A 19516-nucleotide genomic window follows, 5' to 3' on the forward strand; every position below is an offset into this window, starting at 1 on the left:
ATGTGACCGCTAAGGGGTCACTGTATTTTCAGTTTAATTGTATGCTTCTTTCTAGGAAAACTATTTTCCTAGAAATCAAGGTGTTCAAGCAATTCTTGAAAAGTTTGTTGAAGCTTAGTAATAACATATTGTGATGCACACATTAGAAAATGAGTCAGAAGTGTGTCATACAGTTCCAGGACAATTAAAGGAGTTTAAATAAAGGTAGGGATAGATTTCTGAGAGAGATATATAATTCCTTAGCAATTTGCATACACTAAGAAACAGAGGAGAATTTTGAGACTCGATAGTAATTGGGTATTCAGTAAAAGGTAGACTTACTCACTTCACTAATCTGCAAATTATTCAGCCCTCATTAAATTAGTGCTGAGGCAGCAGTAGTGCTTGAAAAATGTGTCACGACTATAAATGCTCACTGTAGATCTCAAAGCAACGTAGTCTGACTTAAGTTTTCTGAGTAAACCATGGATTTAACATGAAGTATCAGCTTTCTAGTTAAGGTTACACAATTTTCCTTTCTAACATAGTTTTATAATTACTACTTAAGACAATGAGATTTGGGTGCTTTAGCATAAGAGAAGAGTACATTTTTGAAGTTATTAGTGATCAGTGTTTAATAAATTAAGGTAATGGCTAAAAACTTGCCTTATTTTCAATTGAATAGGACTGTAGATGTCAGTACAGAATGATGTTCTATTGGTATGTATTGTATGATTGCAATTTTGCTCTTCTTTCAAATGAATATAAAGCCCTGTCTAGCAAGTTGTGTCAGAATTTAATAATTCCTAAATATTTGCTATCTTAACATAAAGTTTGATTTTGCACTTAAAAGGGTTTATGGCAACCTGTTATCAGTGTTATAAAAGATTGTGCTATAAAAAGAGATAAACCATGACTAGCTGCATTTCAAGCACAAGTATATGGCTTCTAAGATGGGCTGTGAGTTCTAAAAACTGGACTAGAAAGAAATAATGAGAGGAGAAATATTCTAGAGAATGGTTCTAAATTTTAAATAGTGTAGTGGGATAAAGGTATGGAATAATTCTCAAGATCTATTTGATTGCATTCTTCAGTGCAACATAAGTAAGGCCCTTTACAAGCTTTCAAAAAATGGATTTGGCCACCTGCTGTGTATCACATTTGCTTTGTTTCACTGTAAAATTTTACTTTGATAATTTCTGAGTATTTTCCTCTATTCTTTTTTTTAACTGATAACTTCCCTAGAATGCTATTGAGTAAACTTTGTTGTCGTTGATGTTGGTTTAAAATGAATTATATATAATGTATAATGTGAGTTTTTAAAAAATCAGGCTCCAAGGCATGTCTTTGAAAGATTTTCCACTGAAACATTTGAAAGTATACATAATTTTTCAGAATATGGTGAGTAACAGTATTCCAGAAAAAATAGTCTCATTTTGAACAGCCAGAATATGAGCAATGGTATTCTGTAATCATGTTTAAACAAATTCTGGCCTATACATGTTGAATAAAAATAGAAAAATAGTAGATTGGAATTCGTATGTATTTGTGTGAGTCCTGTTTCCTCCCTATCTTGTCCTCTTCCCACATGGTAAAATTAGGGCAAAGTTTTATGAACTTTGCCATTTCACATAGAAATCTCTAATGTAATTGGAATGATTCCTAAATCCTATCAAGAATAATTAGCTTTTTAACTAAATAATACAGATATCATTTATTTTGGTGACTTATTGTGGATGTATCATGATGTAGAATAAATGCAGCTTTTAGTTCTTAAAGATTTTAAATGGGAACAAAAATGTTCAACGCCGATGTCCAAAGTAGTGATAAATCATCAGTTAAAAAGATAAAAGCATTTAAAAAAAATTTTAGAGGCATAAATAGAAGATCATTCCCTAGATACAGTTGAGGATGTTGGTTAAGAGAGTCAAAGTTCAGATTACGATTCAAAGCAAATGGTTAGTCTCACGTGTGTGCAAAACAGCTTTTCCATTACTTACTAATAGCATTAGTAGCCCGTAATATGGCTCAAGTATTAGGGATGTGAAGACATCAAATAAACAAGTATTTTGATAGCTAATGTATAAAAATATGAAGTGCTGTTATTTTAATTACTAGATTTTTCCAACTGTTAGGATATTTGCATTTGCTTGACTAAAAAAATACTTTATTAAAACAAACATGACAATTAACTTCTGGTAGCTAGAAAGTAATTTCAGTTGAAATAATTTTAGCTTTTATAATGTCAGTAAAGAAGTAGGAGATATTGCCTGTCTTATTGTTCCATATTTATGGAAGAGTGGTACAGCTGAATATTAGTAGAACATGAATAATACATTTTCCTTCTGGCCTTTTTTAATGCACTTTGTCACTGGTCTGTCTTTGTATGTTTGTGCATATGTGCATGTAACATCTGAAGGGACATCCCTTTTACACTACCTCCCTGTGACACTGAAATCTTGGAGTAGCAATGTCTACTTCCATCCTGCATGCCCTCTAGTGTTTTGTTAATCAAGAGGTGAGAGGGCAGAATGACCACAATTTTAACCAAGTTTCTAGGTACTAGCAGCTGTAAAAAGGAGCTGTACTGTTTATTTGGCTTCTAAGTAAGTGAAGGTAGATATAGTCCCAAGTTGGACTAGATTGTCCATTCTTTTCTTGAAAGGTAGAGCGTTGCAGAGTGTACTTTAGGTTAAGGAATTCTTACACCTTTTCTAGAGACAGCAAATGCTCCCTTCCTTTACTATTTTGGAGCAATGAAGGAGTAGGTAACTCTGATAAAATCTTTAGCTTGTATCAAAAGATATCAGCCATGCAGAAATCAATCAGATTCTGTGAGGAGGCAAGAGCTAGAGTGGGTCCTGCTGAGCTTAGACAGCAAACGTCTCCACATGACCCTGTTGCCTCTTTACTATTGGAAAACATGATGATCATGCATTTGGTATTAAAGGAAAATTCTAGTAATGGTAGGAACAACATGGTTTTGGAGCTCCCATTCACTTCTGTCTCCAGTGGACTGGCAGCTTCAGAAAGTCTGGACTACTTTAAAGCACCCAGGATAACTGTGAAATATATTAGATACTGTAATAGTCAGCTTGAAGAACTGAGATCAATCAATGCACAATCAAATCACTTAGAAGAAGTTTCAGTACACTTCCACTCACCTATTGTCTGGGTCCGTAGTAATAAGCTAAGCAGCAGAACAACCGTGAGTCTGCAGAACAGCGGAACAACAATGGTGAGACAAACATGTCTTAAATAAGAATGATTTCATGAACTAGGTCATGTCATTGTTTGCTGACAATTCTTGCATGTGTACATGTTCACATGTATACGCATTCACATGTGTGTTGGAGCTCTTCCTCCTTCCTCAAATAGAAAAGGAACTGTTTCTGATTGAGTTGCAGGTTCCTCTTCAACTCTGAATCTGAACAACTTACTAAGTGCCAAATACGGCGAGGATAGGTTACGTTTATCAGTTGTGGGTTTGGACATCTTGAAAGTACACATTCATCAGGGCCTTGAGAAAGAAAAACAAGCCTTCAGAACTCTGAGGAGTAACTTTCTTCCCACTTACATGTTGAGCAAAGATCATCTGGCCTTCCAATAAAGAAGCTGGTATTCTTGAGAAGAAAAAATTAGACGTATTTGGGGCTGATTTCATGTCAGCAAGTGTTTTTCTGAAGCGAAGAGTTGATTTGTATTGTCTTCTTCACCCACCTGGTTTGATAACAATAATTTTCAAGAGGCCTGGAAACTAGAATCTTAGATCAGTGAGTTTTGGATATAGAGAACAGGCAGCCTGGTTTTCTTCCTGTCTGATCCTCTTCAGAAGTATCTTTGGCAAGATATTCAAAGCCAAGAAACTGGTTTCCTACATTCATTTTGCCTTAAATGAAACAGCCATGGAGTTCAAGTGAAGGGTCTCTAACTCTCATTATTTCTTAAGCCTGAAGAAGAAACTGGATTGGCATTCTCATTCAGCACCTTTGAAGTCCCTCAGTTGCTTCAAGTACTTTGAGACTCCCAGCTATTATGACTGAACCTTTCATCAGTTTCAGAGATAAGGATTTATGCTTTTTTTTTTGTGAAGAAATTAGTTTATAGTCACAGCACACTGGTGGCTGCAGGTGTCACAGGTGGAACTTCCTGAATTTTCTATTCACTATTTGTTTTTTCCTGTTCACTTCTGTGCAGTGCAGCAGCAGTCATTTTTGCTGCTAAGCTTTGGTGATACCAACATGCAACCTGTGCTATTGCCAGCAGTCTTCAGCTGTAGTCCACCACATCATGGAATTAATGCCATGTAATTGAATACTGCTTTAAGCGTGTCCTTGGAGCATTTTGGTGCTTCTCAGATACTTACATATTTTAATCAGACATTAAAAAAAATGGTTTGGATAATCTGTTTTTGATGCCCTAACAACGTGCGTAGAGCAGCGTAAGTGAGCCTGCACGGCAGTAGCTTTGACGGTGTGCATTTGATAGCGTGCTAATCAGTGTTCAGGTCTGTATGTTGATGTGTTACACTAGCAAACAGCCAAAGATGGTACATATGGAATTTGAGATATCTGACAGGATGACTGCAAGTTGTCCAGCTACTACAGCTGTTAAGAATGGTGATTACTACGTTATGTGTTGCTTTTGCTAGAAGTTTTTCATTTCAGGGGTGCTGCTTTTATCTCCTAAAGCTACTCTGGCTTTCATGATCCTCCCTGGGACTTTGTCATCATTAGAGGGGTTCTGAGACACTCTCCTGCTCAAATAGAAGAATTTCTCTTCAAATGTCACTGCTGCACTGTCAGTTTTCATTATTGGCCTGACAAGCTTTTCACCGCAGCTGGAATAGGATGGTGAATAACCGTTTTCTATATATGGATGCTGAGGCCAAATTATTTGACAGTGCAATTAAAACAGTCAGTAATATGTTGAAGGGTCTCTTGGCTAGAATTCCTCATCCCCAAAGTAGCTATTTAGGTTTGTTTAAGGTCTGTGTTTGCCAGCAATTTATCCTGCCTAAGCCCCTGATTTTTTTTTTTAGACGTGCCTGCTGTGCATGCTTAGCATTCTACAGGGAGATGTCTAGAGACATGCATAAATATCTGAGGTTTTCTGATGAAGGTGAACCATGTGCATATACAGCGATCTAGGTAACTAAATAACAGATATATTATCTACCGCTTTCCAGATGCCCAAGTTCCACTTTTACTACTTGCATCTTGTTCTCTCCAGTATCCAGAATGTGGGAGCTCTCAGGCACCTGGAAAGTTGGTCACCTGGGGTAGCAATGAAGTTATGAAGTAAATACAGAAGTAAGACACTAGAGTGGGCGGTGGCATTTTTGCTGAATGTTCTCATTGCTATTCAAGAGTCTCCCAGAGTACATCGCTGCTTATGGAATGGAACATTTCTTAGTTGTTTTCTGGTTTATTTAAGTCTGCTCTTGCATCTGTAAATCTGTTAGTTGCGGTAGCAATTTTTGTTTGATTGTGCTCCCAACTGATATGACGGAAGAAGAAGAGAGCATAGGGAGTACATTTTAGGGAGGTCAGGAATACTGATTATCTACCTACTGATATTTTTAAAAGAGTGATTACCATTGGTAGTTTTGAAGCAAAACTGATAATCCTTCATATTTCAGTTTGGTCTAATGAGGCAGGATAAGAAGAGGAATGCTCTGATCAGGTGTGAATTTAAGAGCTCTGAAAGGTTTTTCCAGCCATGGATTAAACCTGAGTGGACAAAGAAAAATGTCAGATCAGAGATGAAAGATCTCTCTGAGAGATGACGGCAGTGACTCTTGGTTCACTTGTGATGAAATAGCACATAGATTTTGAACCATGGCAGGTTCCCTTTGGGTATATTATAGTGTTTTACATATCTTGGCCTGTAAATTAAATCAGTTGGGAGCCTACTTCACAATCAGATCAACACCTGTGCTTCAGAGCGGACAACATTTGTCCTTTGCCTGACGCAGATAGCTGTGCTGTTTGGTGCTCTGGTATTCACCTACGACCACATACCTGTCACAGCCCGTAGTCTCTACATCTCTGTTCCTTATGTTTAAACTAGGGTTAATGAAAACTGCCTGCACACAGATTACACAAGGAAATGTGTTTGTTTTCGGTATCTTGAGATTTTTACAGTGATGGAAGCAAGAAATGTATGTAGATTTATCCTGGAGCAAGCAAAGGCCTTTATTCCTCAAAATCTGCTTTGTTTCTTGGTAGTTGTATAAAGAAAAAATAATAAAAATGAGTAAAATTTGTGATGGAATTTTACTGATATATCCTAAATATTTTTTTGAGAACTAATGCTTTTTATATTTTCTGGACTAGTTTTTTTGTAGCTTATATATCAATAATAAAAGTGTATTCAATGTGTACTTAATGGCACTGGAGTTGTGGATGTGCCACCTTCATCTCTGTCTCTGAATTGCCTAAAGATGTTGATCAGTATCAGCACTACAGATTTTGGAGGATGGAATATTTATCCTGTTTTTTCCTGAACTTTGATTTCTGGGAATTGCTGTTAACTTATGTGTGTTTTATTATTGACATTGGCCTAGCAATTAGTAATCAGTATAGTAGCCACTGGGGAAGAAAAAAAAAACCCACCAAACAATTTCATTACAACTATTTGGTGTGGTTTCTGACTGTATCTAATAATAGTCATCAGAACTGACTTTGAACAGAAAAAACACAGATTTTTTTTTTTTTTTTTTTTTAGTAGAACAGAAGCTTGTAGTGGGTGGGGGTTTTGTTTGTTTGGGGGGAGGGACTGTTCAGCAAGATAGAACAATTAAGATAAAAGCTGTATGGGCAATGACTGATGAGATGATAAAGTGAGAAAAGAACATGGTGAATTCTCTTGAAATGTTAAGCTGTTTCTGCTGAGCTATTTTAAATGTTTTTTTTTAAAAAAAGTCATTTTTAACTAATCTCACATTTGTTTCATTCTGATTCATAGAAGATTTCACCTTGGGTAGGTTTACGCAAGATCAACATCTCCTACTGGGGATGGGATGACATGTCTCCTTTTACAAATACAACTCTGCAGTGGCTTCCTGGAGAGCCGAATGACTCTGGCTTCTGTGCGTATCTAGAAAGAGCAGAAGTGGCAGGTCTGAAAGCAAATCCATGCACTGCAATGGCAGATGGTCTTGTGTGTGAAAAACCTGTTGGTAAGCCATCTCTTATATTCAGTTTCTGTTACTGTCATGATTAGCAAGTTGCTTGGGTTTTCATTTGGCTAAGAGAGAGTTTTTGACAGTTTGGATTAAATATTTTTTTATTATTTTTAAAAATAAAAAATTTTTTTAAAGTACTTTTTTATTTTTGAAAAATATGTGACTTTAATCTAGAAAACAAATAATATTCCTAAAGCAGCAAATATTTATTTCTGAATTAGCTTACATGGCTTAGTTTGCATTACACCAGAAGTCTTGTAAGTTGCCTTTAAATCAGTAGTAGTGACAACAGTGACTGTAGCGTGAAAGTCTCTGTTGGAGGTGTTCAACAAGGCTGATGTTTTCTTTCTGAATCTCACTGAATGTTAATGAACATTTTAATGGTCTGAAAGGCTGACAAAACCAAAATTCTTGTTTCCATCTTTTAAGTTTGGTTTTTATATAAAGATTACTGTGGCAAATAGTCACTTGACAGTTCAAATTCCCATTTTTATGCTTCTATTGTCCTGTGTTTCTCTTCATAGATGTGAGGTTGAGCATATGAAGATCTTTAAATTTCCCCTTCAGATTTATTTTGGACATTGGCTGTGCAAAATTGGAAAATAGCTGCATTGTTGGTGTGTTGGGAACACTGCCTATCAATCTGATGTTTTTTCTGTGAAATTGTCAGAGGTGTTAACTTGAGTAGCCAAAGCGTGATCTTACCAATCCTTTATTCTCTTATAAGCAATTCCAAATAGTAACATAATTGAAAAGTATATATTGTACACTTGTTGCTACTGCCATCTATATTTCCTAAAAATTTCATCTTTCACAGTGTTCTTAATTTTGAGTTAATAGTTAATTATTTACCACACGTTTCTCAGAATAGTAACAGATACAGTCACAATGGAAGAGACATCTCAAAATGTAAAGCATACACTAGGTGGAACACAAATGATGTTATTAAGATGCAGTTCAACATTATATTCATCTGTTACTGCTGCCTTGTTTTTAGGTTTGGGTTTTTTTTGATCTTGAGGTGCTTCAAAGGCTGTAGAAGTCAAAGTATTTCAGTCATATGAGAATACTTTTAGAGTTCAGCTGATTATTTGTTAGCTTTTTCTTTGTATTTTTTATTAATTGTGAACCACAGCTTGAATACGTGCATAGTAGATCAAATCCAGGAACACCCTCGGTTAAGTGGTTTGGATTGTACTATATTAGCAGATGAAGAATGGCTTAAGAACTTCGCTAGTATTGAATATGAGTCAATAATACATAAAAACATGGCAGTATATAGGAGGGCTTAATCCCAATGTTTCACAAGGTGCTTCTGTATGAAAAATATAGTGCTATGTATGCTTTTGTATAAGAATTATTATACTCTTGTTCTTGTACATTTTACAGTTTTATTTGAAATAAAAGCAAAAAACAGGAGTTAGGATACACAAGTTCTTTTTGTGAGTTAGCACTTTTTGATGTGGTCTCTAGTAGAGAAAACCAAACAACAAACCAAAAAATCCCAACCAACCAACCAAAAAAAAAAAAAACCAACCCCCACCCAAATCTGTTTGGCATTGAATAATGTTCCTTTTGTTACTTTCCCATTGGATTCTAGTGACTTTCTTATGTACACTGTAAAGCAAAAATTTAGGAGATAAGTAATAAATAGAATATTTGTTGTTTTATACATTGCTGAATCAATGAGAACAATCAACCCAGAACTCTACTGTACTTGTTAAAGAAGTTTGAAACATATTTTATGTCATGTATGTGTAAGTAACTAAGCTGACATTACCAGGCAATGAATATTAATGTTTTTATTTTAGTATATAGATAAAATTGGTATGAAAATTTTTAGATGGACTCTTAGAGCTATAGTATGACTCATGCTGACTATTACTTAATAATTTTAATAAAATATTATTGTATTTATATACTGCAACATAAGTTTAGGTGAAGTTATTTATAGCTAATTAAGGAAGCAAATGGAACATATGATTAAATAAAAAGGAGATTGAACTTGTGTTTAAAATAATAAATGTTTGTGGTTCTTTTCCAGTCAGTCCCAACCAGAATGCCAGACCCTGCAAAAAACCATGTTCCCTACGAACAACATGTTCTAACTGCACGAGTAATGGTATGGAATGTATGTGGTGTAGCAGTACAAAACGATGTGTTGACTCAAATGCCTATATAATCTCCTTCCCATATGGACAGTGTCTAGAATGGCAAACTGCCACATGCTCCCGTGAGTATCTTAATGAACATTCATCCTATTAAATATACTGTTGTATTTTTTTCCACTCAAAAGAGCATCTGTATGAATAGGATTCAGCACATTCCCTAAACATAAAAATAATTTCAGATGAATGACTTTATATAGCTACTAACACGAGTAGTTAATACTGTGTATGTATTTTCTAGATACAGATAAAATACTGGCAGTTCTTTTATGGTGAAATGTATTTAGTATTTTGAAAGAATAGAAAATATTTATTCTTTTCAGATAAAGAAAAAATACCTGGGTTGTTTCTAGGACCAGTGTTAGTGTGTCAAACAATGGACATGAGTTGTGACAGAAGGCTGTTAAAATTAGATAAATAATATGTAGAACTTAGACTTATACAACATCAAGTTATTAAAAAAAGATGAGCTGAATTCAGACTTTTTAAGATTCTAAATATTTTGTCAGATTCAAGGAAGCCAGTCTTCTGAATATGCAAAGATAAAAAGAAGATTATAATAATGATAGTTATAGCCTTAAGAATATTGTAACACAGACGCAAAATGAATGGTCTTGGTCTTCCTTAGATTCTTCTCACTTGCAAATGCTGATTATTAACCCTTGCAGATTGTCCATCCTCTCCATGGAAATAGAAGGAATTCTGTTAGGCCATCAGGCAGGTAAAGGAGATGCAGAAAACCTTTGTCCTGTGTGATCAGACTGTGTCAGGCTGTATTAATGTTCAAGGTTGCTCATTTCATCCCTTTGAGATAAAAGGCAAGTGATTTCTTACTTTGTCAAGCAGCAAAGGTACTCCCCAGATGTCCCCTTTGGAAGCACATTTCATAAGAAATTGATACAATGCCTCTCTAGGAGAGAAAGAAACCTACTCAATGTACCTTTCGTTATACCATTCACCTACAGGTACTTCTTCCCAAGTCTGTGGTGACTGGAACTTGTTAAGTTCAGCACCATGCAGTTCCAGCGTATATTGGTGCCATAATTCATGTAGATGCTGGAGCAAGCTGCCTGGTGCCTTAGATTCCTGTCTCAGTTGTAGTTTATTTAGAACAATTCCTCAGTTGCCATCCTACGGAAAATTGGTTCTTAGTATTTTTACTGTCCTTCAAGATTTGATTTAAATATTTTCTACCTGTAAAGGACTCCAATGCAGCGGGGCCCAAAAATATGTATGACTTCTGAAGTGTACCACTGAACTCTCATTATTGCTCTTCTCTGTGAGAGTGTTTTTCCAGTTACTTCTGACTTCCTTTCCCTCTCCATAAGGGTCTCTTAATAGCAGCACCCTGGAACATTTATTTCTGGATATGTTGTGGCAGGATTGATGATACTGACAACAAGAAGCAACTTGCTTCAGGGTCATAATTAGATCATGATTCCATTTAAGACTTTATGGATACAAATACGAAAAAATACAAAAGGTAGTTACTTGCTTTCACCTAAGCCTCAGCAAAATAGTAAGTAAGGCCCTGATATATCTGTTAGAGGAACCATTGATATAGCCTGATCGTAGGAGAAAGGAACGGCTATAGGTACCAGGCCACTACATATATCTGGGTTAAAGGAAAACAAGGCGTAAGAAAATTTTTCTTTCAGGTAAAACTGGCCAAGAGCCAGTATTCATAGAGAATCACTAAGGTTGGAAAGGAACTTCAAGATCATCAAGTCCAACCAATTAACCCAATGCCACCATGTCCCCTAAACTATGTCCTGAAGTGCCACATCCACACGTTTTTTGAACACTTCCAGAGATGGTGATTCCACCACCTCCCTGGGCAGCCTGTTGCAGCGCCTGACCACCCTCTCAGTGAAGCAATTTTCCCTAATATCCAATCTAAACCTCCCCTGGCACAACTTGAGGCCATTTCCTCTCGTCCTATCGCTAGTTACTTGGGAGAACAGACCAACACCCACCTCACCACAACCCCCTTTCAGGTAGTTGTAGAGAGCGATAAGGTCTCACCTCAGCCTCCTCTTCTCCACACTGAACAACCCCAGTTCCCTCAGCCGCTCCTCATAAGACTTGTGCTCCAGACCCCTCACCAGCTTCGTTGCCCTTCTCTGGACACGCTCCAGCACCTCAATGTCCTTCTTGTAGTGAGGGGCCCAAAACTGAACACAATATTCAAGATGCAGCCTCACCAATGCCGAGTACAGGGACATGATCACTTCCCTACTGCTCCTCTTAACTGAGATTCCTTCTTCATCTTTACTAATCGTAGAATACAATGAACAGTACAATGTTGACCTGTTCTGGTAAGCTTTTATGCTTAGTTAGTAAATTTCAGACATTAATCCAGGTTCTAGTGTCCAGGTTCAGCGTGGACGAGAAGTTGTGTTTACATATTCCATGGGTCCTTACATCATCTAAACGCAGCCATCAGCCCACGTTTGGTCTAAGAATAGAGAAATAATAGGAACGCTTAATCTCTTGTCCCATGTATTTGGAATAATAATAGTGTAATTATGTAAAGGTTTCTCTCTCTTAACAGTTCACTAAATTTTTTTTCACTCCTGTAAGGAATCGATTTTGTAACTTATAAAATATTAATAGTGAGTTGTGGCAGAAGATAAGTAGATTGAAAATTCAGAGATAAAATTGACAGAACACCACAAGAATGATGCTTAGCTTATTTTAAAATAGCATATATTATGTCAGCCTGAACTTCTAATTTTGTTTTTGTGTTTGTGTAGTATTTACACATCATGCAGGTTTGAATTTTTTTTTTTTGGGTAACACAAACTGGTTTTAATTTGTCATTTTTGTCAGGTCTGTAAAAGTTTATATTAAGGCAAACAGGATTTGCTATATACTAGTTCATCATTATGTAAAGGCATTTTTATAGGAAAATGTATTTTCTATTCCACAAATTAAAGAAAAGCAAGATTCTATGTCCATAAGCAGGTTTTTTTTCCCCAGAGTTTTAAAGCATTAGATATTTGGCACTTAAACAGGAAAATGAATGTCCAAATGAAACATGGTTCTGACATTGTTTCAGCCCAAATGACTTCAGAATTTTATTAAATAGATATATCATTATTGTTGCTGAGGTAATGAAGTATTAAGTGGATTCCCTTATCAAGGGGTAGTGTTACTACTTACCTGAAGAATGGAATGTAACTATCCCTTTTTAAAAAAATCATCTTTTTAAAATTTTATTTTTATTTTGAATGACTGATCTGAGGTTTTGGATGTTTTGCTCTGAATGAAAAAAATAAATCACACAAGTATGTGTGATTTAAAAGAAAAAATATAACATCTGAGAACTTCACATTTATTTCCACAACTTGGAACTAAAATGAAGAACACTGTTTTATTCGTGACATTTTGTCATTTTAATACCTGCTTGCCAAAAAGTTGCATTCCACTCTTCCCCACATCTTCCATCCATTATGACTTTTGATTGAATAGCTGACAGTTGAACGATCTTGGACCACCTCTAGAATTTCAAAGAAAAAAAAAAATCTGCTTGAATATCCTCTTCTTCCATAAACAATAACTTCTCAGTTAACTCTCTTCAGTTTTTCAGCTGAATGCCACTACAGAGAGTATCTGAGGATTTTTACTTTTGGTTCGGTTTATCTTCCATGAAGATAGTGCAGCTGATACTTCAGAGCCGCTTTCTCCTGGCTTTATAAATAGCAGCGTGAAAATTGTTTGGCTCATTTAAAGTGCAGCTCTGAAAGGGCAAGCCAGCCAGTACAGAATGGTGGTCTTTTATTTTTCTACTGATCTTCTAATGTATTAAAAAATAAAATTGTATCATTCAGCTTCAGATCTGATTAGATCTGGTTTAAAGCTGATTTGTCACATGATTGATGTTAATTTCCAAGAAGAGTTGAGCTCCTTTCCCCTCCTCCTCCCACTTTTTCCATATTTGAGAAACTTGCAACTTTTCCTCCTGTTTGGATTCTTCCAAGTCTAATGATACAAAAGCTCATGCTCCAGCTTTCCACGCTGATAAAGCCCTTCTTGATCTCATTCAGATTCTTAACTGCCTGTTTTCTTGATATCTGCATGTGTCTTTAGGCTACTGCAGTATTTCTTCTCTGACAACTTTCATTACTTTTAAACAATGTTAATAGTTGCTGAGGTCAGAGGAGCTAGATTTACTCTGCTGTCCATTTATTTAATTAGAAATGAAATCGTTCTGCTTAGCTATAACCTTTATAGCATGGATTCAAGTATTGCCTTTATGGAGTAGAGTGGTCCAGGTGTCGTGAACCTGAGTATTAGATGGATATAGTGTCCGGGCTGCAGCTGAGCCAAATTACACTCATGTAGAAGCCATTTGAGTGTCCTCAAAAAAACCCCCACAAACCTTTAAAATACTTTCTTTTTAAAAAGAAACTTAGACTATTTCTGTCTTCCTGGTAGGATCTTCCTGAAGTTCATGTATGCTTTTAAATGTTATTTTTTAAGTGTCTACCAAGTTAATGTGAGGAGAGACAGGGACCAATATTCAAATGACTCTGATGTTAATTCGATTCAGTGTTACAGCATTAATTTAAAAAAAATGAAGATGTAGAAGAAAAAGCTGAGATAAACTTGTGAACTCTAATGGTGTTCCTGAAGATACTAAATTATTAATTTGTTATTAATAAGAAATGGCAGTAACTTCAGAATACGAATTTTATTTGGTTCTAAACAGATTTCTTAAGATATGAAGATGACCATTTCCATGAGAAATTAAATTATTTAAATAAAAACAGTAGAATATAAAAGAACTAGATTTGATTTTCAGTATGCAAATTAAAAATGAAATCTGGTTTACTCTAACAGACAAGACCCTTAAGACACAGTTCAATCAAATGGGATTGAATTAAGACTTGTAGTTCAAGAATCCTTTTTTTTTTTTTTTAAATGTGTAGTGTGCTAGCTTGTTTCAGAAGTTCTATATAAGAAGACTGAGTCATGTTTGTAGATGAATACTCAGGTGTGATCCTGGGATACTTCATACCCAAATAAATTTTTCGTTTGAATTAGAATTATCACGATTTTTGGATTACCATTATTATTATGATTATGATTATCGCTCTTATTTGGATTATTGACCTTGTCTTGAATTCTAGAGTTTTCCTGTTGGAAGTGCTGTTTACATCAGTAAAATTACTAAAATATGCATCCCATAATATACATTATTAATAAGCATAGAATAGAATGTATTTATTGTGGGATTTATTGAAGATGTGTAATATTATTGTTCTGTTTCATTATCTTTGTTTATTTGAAATCTTTGTTGTTGCATTGTGGTGTAGCAAATACCCGCTGTGTATTTTATCATCTTTAAAGTACAACTTTTAAAGAAAATTAAGATATTCTTCCTAATGTTACTTAAATTTTTAAATTTACAAAAGGAAATAGAAATGCAAAATTGTTTCCTCACTCACTGTTGTAAAATCCTAGCATCTTCTTTAAAAAAATAAACAAACAAAACCCCCTAAAACCCAAACCAACACTCAAAACAAAAAAACCCCAAGCTCCCTTGCATTAATATTGTACTCTATGTAATAAAGCTCAAAACTGCTCTGGATTGAGGACCTGTGGACAATGTTTGGAACAGCCTGGGTGTGGATGGTGTAACGATCCCAGTAACACTGGAAAAGGACAATGTTTGGAAGGATCATCAAGAGGACCAATGAAGCCTGTTGGCATGCACTCTAATGAAATGGTGCTTGATGCTAGTCTTTGTCCAAAAGAGAAAAATTATGAGTGGTCTTTTATCCAGTGTCCAGGTAAGGCCTGCTTCCATTCTCTTTTATATCTGAAATAAGAGATGTCTATCTGTTTAGGCATGCCAAATTAACCTAATTATTTTGAGTAACACAAATAACATTTGCATGAGAGATTCGTTTTTCCAAAATATTTCTTAAATATATAGTTTGTTAGTCTCTGTCTACTGAACACAAATGTGCTCACTGCCATGCAGGTTCACACGTGAAATTTAATGCAAATAGTTTAACCAAATTTGCATTTATTTGTAAGTTTTCACCCATCTTATCCTTCTGTTTTTTCAAATCCAACTATGTGAATTTGCTTCAGCTTTTGCTTCCTTCTGGTTTCTGTATCCATCAAAAAAGAGTGCAGTTGAGGAGAAATTATCTATCTGACTGCTGATGGCCAGGAGCAGGAAGTTCCTGCGTCCCAGCTGCTCACACAAAACTCCAGCTGACCTTGAGAATGGGGGGCTGCCAAATATCTGAGCTATGCTTCCAGTCTACCTTTTAGACATTTTGAGTAAATAGAATGTATGCTTTTGTAATCTTAAAGAGGATCTATGAAGTCTAAATTTAAGCCGTAGCAATGTGACAATAGTATTTTAAATTTTAAGTTCATTGAAAAAATAAGCAAGACATTAGGTGCTTTAAGACAGTGGAAGTGGAGCTGGTGCAGCCTCCTGAGCGGAAATACTCAAATCCTGAAAGCAGTGTTGTTACAGCAATGTAGTAGTGCAGGGAAATGGAAAGCACCCTGGGGAGTTTGACAGACCTCCAGTGGTAATTTACAGTAAATAATACAGTTTAAAAGACAGCTTGAAAACTTTTTTTTTTTTTAACAAATGGTGTAATTGTGCTGAAGTTATTTTTCTAGCAAGTGTTTCTGTTGTTGATAACTTTGGAAACTGGGGCTTCTCTCGGATCAAAACTTTTATGGGCACATGCAGCTATGTTTGTTTGCTCTCCTGGGTACTTTTTTCATCAGCATATTCGCTGTATATATGTGTGTGTGTATGCATATATATGTGTGTATATATATTTATATGTAAGTGTGTGTATCACTATATTATTTAGAAAGCAGAATCTCTGAAGAGAGTTTTATTTTGGTAACTTTTAACAAAATACATAGGTAGAGAGTAGATTTTTTTTTTAAATTTTAGAACACTGTCAAACATTCTAAGTTAAAACTAAAAAACTCCAAACCACTGAAGAAAGAAACCTCTAGTAAAGGTATGGAAACAATAGAATGACATCACATTGTATGCAAACTTCAGTACTTTGTATGCTAAAATACAGGTATGTTGATAATATGTGCATTATTAAACTGTCACTTCAATACAGAGTATTTATCACTAGTGAAATTGTAATGAATATAAACATTGCTTGTTTAAAATGTTTGAGTTAGATTTCATCATCTCTGTTGTGATAGGACACGGGGTAATGGTTTTAAACTACAAGAGAGTAGATTTAGACTAGGTGGAAGGAAGAAATTTTTTACAATGAAGGTGGTGAAGCCCTGTCCCAGGTTGCCCAGAGAGGTGGCAGTTGCCCCATCCCTGGAAACATTCCAGGTCAGGTTGGACGGGGCTCTGAGCAACCTGACCTAGTTGGAGATGTCCCTGCTCACTGCAGGGGGGTTGGACTAGATGACCTTTGAAGGTCCCTTCCAACCCAAACTATTACATGATTCTATTTGTTTAATATTTATTCTTCATGGATAAAATTCAGTGTTCATTGTATGTTCTGATCAAGAAGTCACCAAAGTTACACTTCAGTTAAAAAACCCACTAGCTTTATGAGTTTGAGACAAATCCTACTGAAGTCATAGAAATAAAATTTCAATTGATGTGAAATTTCATTTTGATTGGTATAGGCTGTAGGGTTTGTTCCTAAGTTTTTGTTTTCTTTTTCTTAAAATATTATCTGTAATGTATTATACTAACACATTTTACTATACTTAGCACAGCAATCACTTGATGTGCTTGAAATAAGATAGAATTGATTCTAAATCTATATAAGCTTTCAGAACAGTTTGTAGTTTGGATGAAAATAAAGATAAATAGGTTATAACATGCAGTTCGAAGATTATTCTGCCACATTGATGAATAGTTGGCTAAACCATTCATGTTCATTCATGTATGCACTTAGTTTTCCTTGTAGTTCATATCCATGCTCTTTATAGTGCCTCTGGGCAACTGTGTGGGTGATAAGTATTTTAAATTCATTCTCATTTTCTGTCTGTTCAAATCTTTAAAACTAGTATTCAGCAGGTAGCATAAAAAATGTTTGTGAGTGGTCATTTTGAAATCAATAGTGCTCAAAGCAGCTGTGATAGTATTTCTTTTGATATGAATAAATTTTTTTTCATCAGATTTGTATTTTATCTGAACTATTGTTATAAATGAAATGGAAAATATAAAGTATATAAAAATAGTGTTGGGATTTCCTCTCATGAGAAGACCTGTTTCGGTAGAATGCAAGCCAAATTTGTCTTCAAAGCCTAAATTTCTCATCTGAAAAGCAGCGTGAATTGATTCTAACTAGTCTGTTTAAAACTAGTTGAATTATCTTTATACTAGATACAGATTGTAATGTGACATGCTTTTTATATATTTTTCCCTAGTATTATGTATTTCTTAAAACTATAATTATGAATATTTGTCAGCATCACCAACCATTTCAACACAGAGGTCAAAAGCAAATTAGACATCTAATTGCTTATCTCCAGGGCAGCCCCGCTGAAGATTCAGATAAATCACATTTGTATGTGTGAGGAAAATTACTCTCTTGCTTCCACTGATGTACGTTAAAATCACTTTAGGAAAAAATGACTTTTTAAATTTAACTCCTAGTTCATATTTTAAGATCATTACAGTGTCTCATTATTTTAATTATTATTTGAATTATTTAATACTGATGTCTTCAGTTTGATTGCAGTTGTCTGTACCACAGAAAGTTGTTGCCTTGTGCAGTTCGGGCTCTCCACTTTTCTCAATGAGATACATGTTTTTGGGAAAATCAGCAAAAATGTAACATCATCTTTAAATGGTGTGCCATCATATTGTGGTTTAGCCCCAGCCAGCAACTAAGCACCATGCAGCCGCTCTCTCGCCCCTCCATCCCTCCACCAGGTGGGATGGGGGAGAGAATCGGAAAAAAACCTTGAGGGTGGAGCTGAAAACAGTGTAATAGGACAGCAAAGGAAGAGGAAATAATAATAACAGTAAATAATAATAACTAATAATACTGATAAAGAAATACACAAACCCAAGTGATGCCCAATGCAACAATGGTCAATAGCCCGTCCCCGAGCAGAGATTCCCGCCCCCGGCCAACTCCAGTTTATGTACCGAGCGAGCCGTTATCTGGGGGGGAACATCCCTCTGGCCAGGCTGGGCCAGCGGTCCCGGCCGTGCCCCCTCCCAGCTCCGTGTGCCCCTCCCCGCTGGCAGAGCACGGGAGCTGGAAGGTCCTTGACTGAGTACAAGCACTGCAACTACTCAGCAACAACTAAAACATCAGCATGTTATCAACATTATTCTTATACTAAATCCGAAACAGCACTATATCGGCTATTAGGAAGAAAATCAGATCTATGCCAACCAAACCACATTTAAATTGTAGATTGTATCGGTTCTTACTGCAAATATATATATATTTTAATTTTATTTAAAATCTCTTCCATTTTCTTTGCCTTGACAAAATGTAAGACTATCGTATATGACCAGATAATATTATCACTTGCACCAAACTACAGTTCACAATGAAAAATTTGATTAAGGTTGCTTTCATTTATTCTTTAAATAAAACAAAAAAATAAGAAATATGAAGCTAAGCATTAGAAAGAATACAAAATTTACACATCAATGACCCACTAGAGAATATTCTAGTTAGAGAATATCAGAATGAAACATTTTCTTTACATCAAGATACAGCCTTAATTAGGCAATCTTTGCTTTAACAGAACACCTATTTAATGCACTATCTGTTTTTACTTTTGGTTTATTGCACTACATTTTTTTTTAAACATTTGATTTAAGTAACTTAATGTGTAAGACATAAAAACAAAACTCCAAATGAAGCTGCAGTTCGTGGTATTTTTGAGTAGGTTTTTCTGAGAAAGGCAACAATAGTGCAGAGGGGCAAACTGTCTGGAGGAAAACACCACAAAGTTGTCTAAAAACCAAGTATTGTTAGGAAGAAGAAAACTTGTCATTTCTAAGGAGATGTATTCAAGACAGTGAGAAACCTTTTTGTCTGGTAGTACACAAATGTTTGATACTTGTTTACAAGATTCTGTAGGCATAGCCAAAGAAAAAATAAGAGATGGTAAACTTGTGAGGTTTAATGGTTTATGAGCCAAGCCTAGCAATGACTGTAAATGTATTAAGTTACTAAAT

At 35.4% G+C, this 19516-nt stretch overlaps 1 protein-coding gene across 2 annotated transcripts in view; it reads left to right on the forward strand.

The window, feature by feature from the left end:
* Nucleotides 1–19516, forward strand: part of ATRNL1 (attractin like 1) — a gene marked incomplete at its 3' end in the record, with an annotated part of 538576 nt that overhangs the window by 126224 nt on the left and 392836 nt on the right. For both annotated transcript variants that reach the window (XM_082002290.1, XM_082002291.1), the window contains exons 16-18: nt 6949–7162; nt 9213–9401; nt 14916–15134. In XM_082002290.1, coding sequence (XP_081858416.1) covers nt 6949–7162; nt 9213–9401; nt 14916–15134 — 622 coding nt within the window. The remainder of the gene's footprint in view (nt 1–6948; nt 7163–9212; nt 9402–14915; nt 15135–19516) is intronic.

This window comes from Phaethon aethereus (assembly GCF_964289735.1).
Source record: "Phaethon aethereus genome assembly, chromosome: 7".
Taxonomy (NCBI): Eukaryota; Metazoa; Chordata; class Aves; order Phaethontiformes; family Phaethontidae; genus Phaethon; species Phaethon aethereus.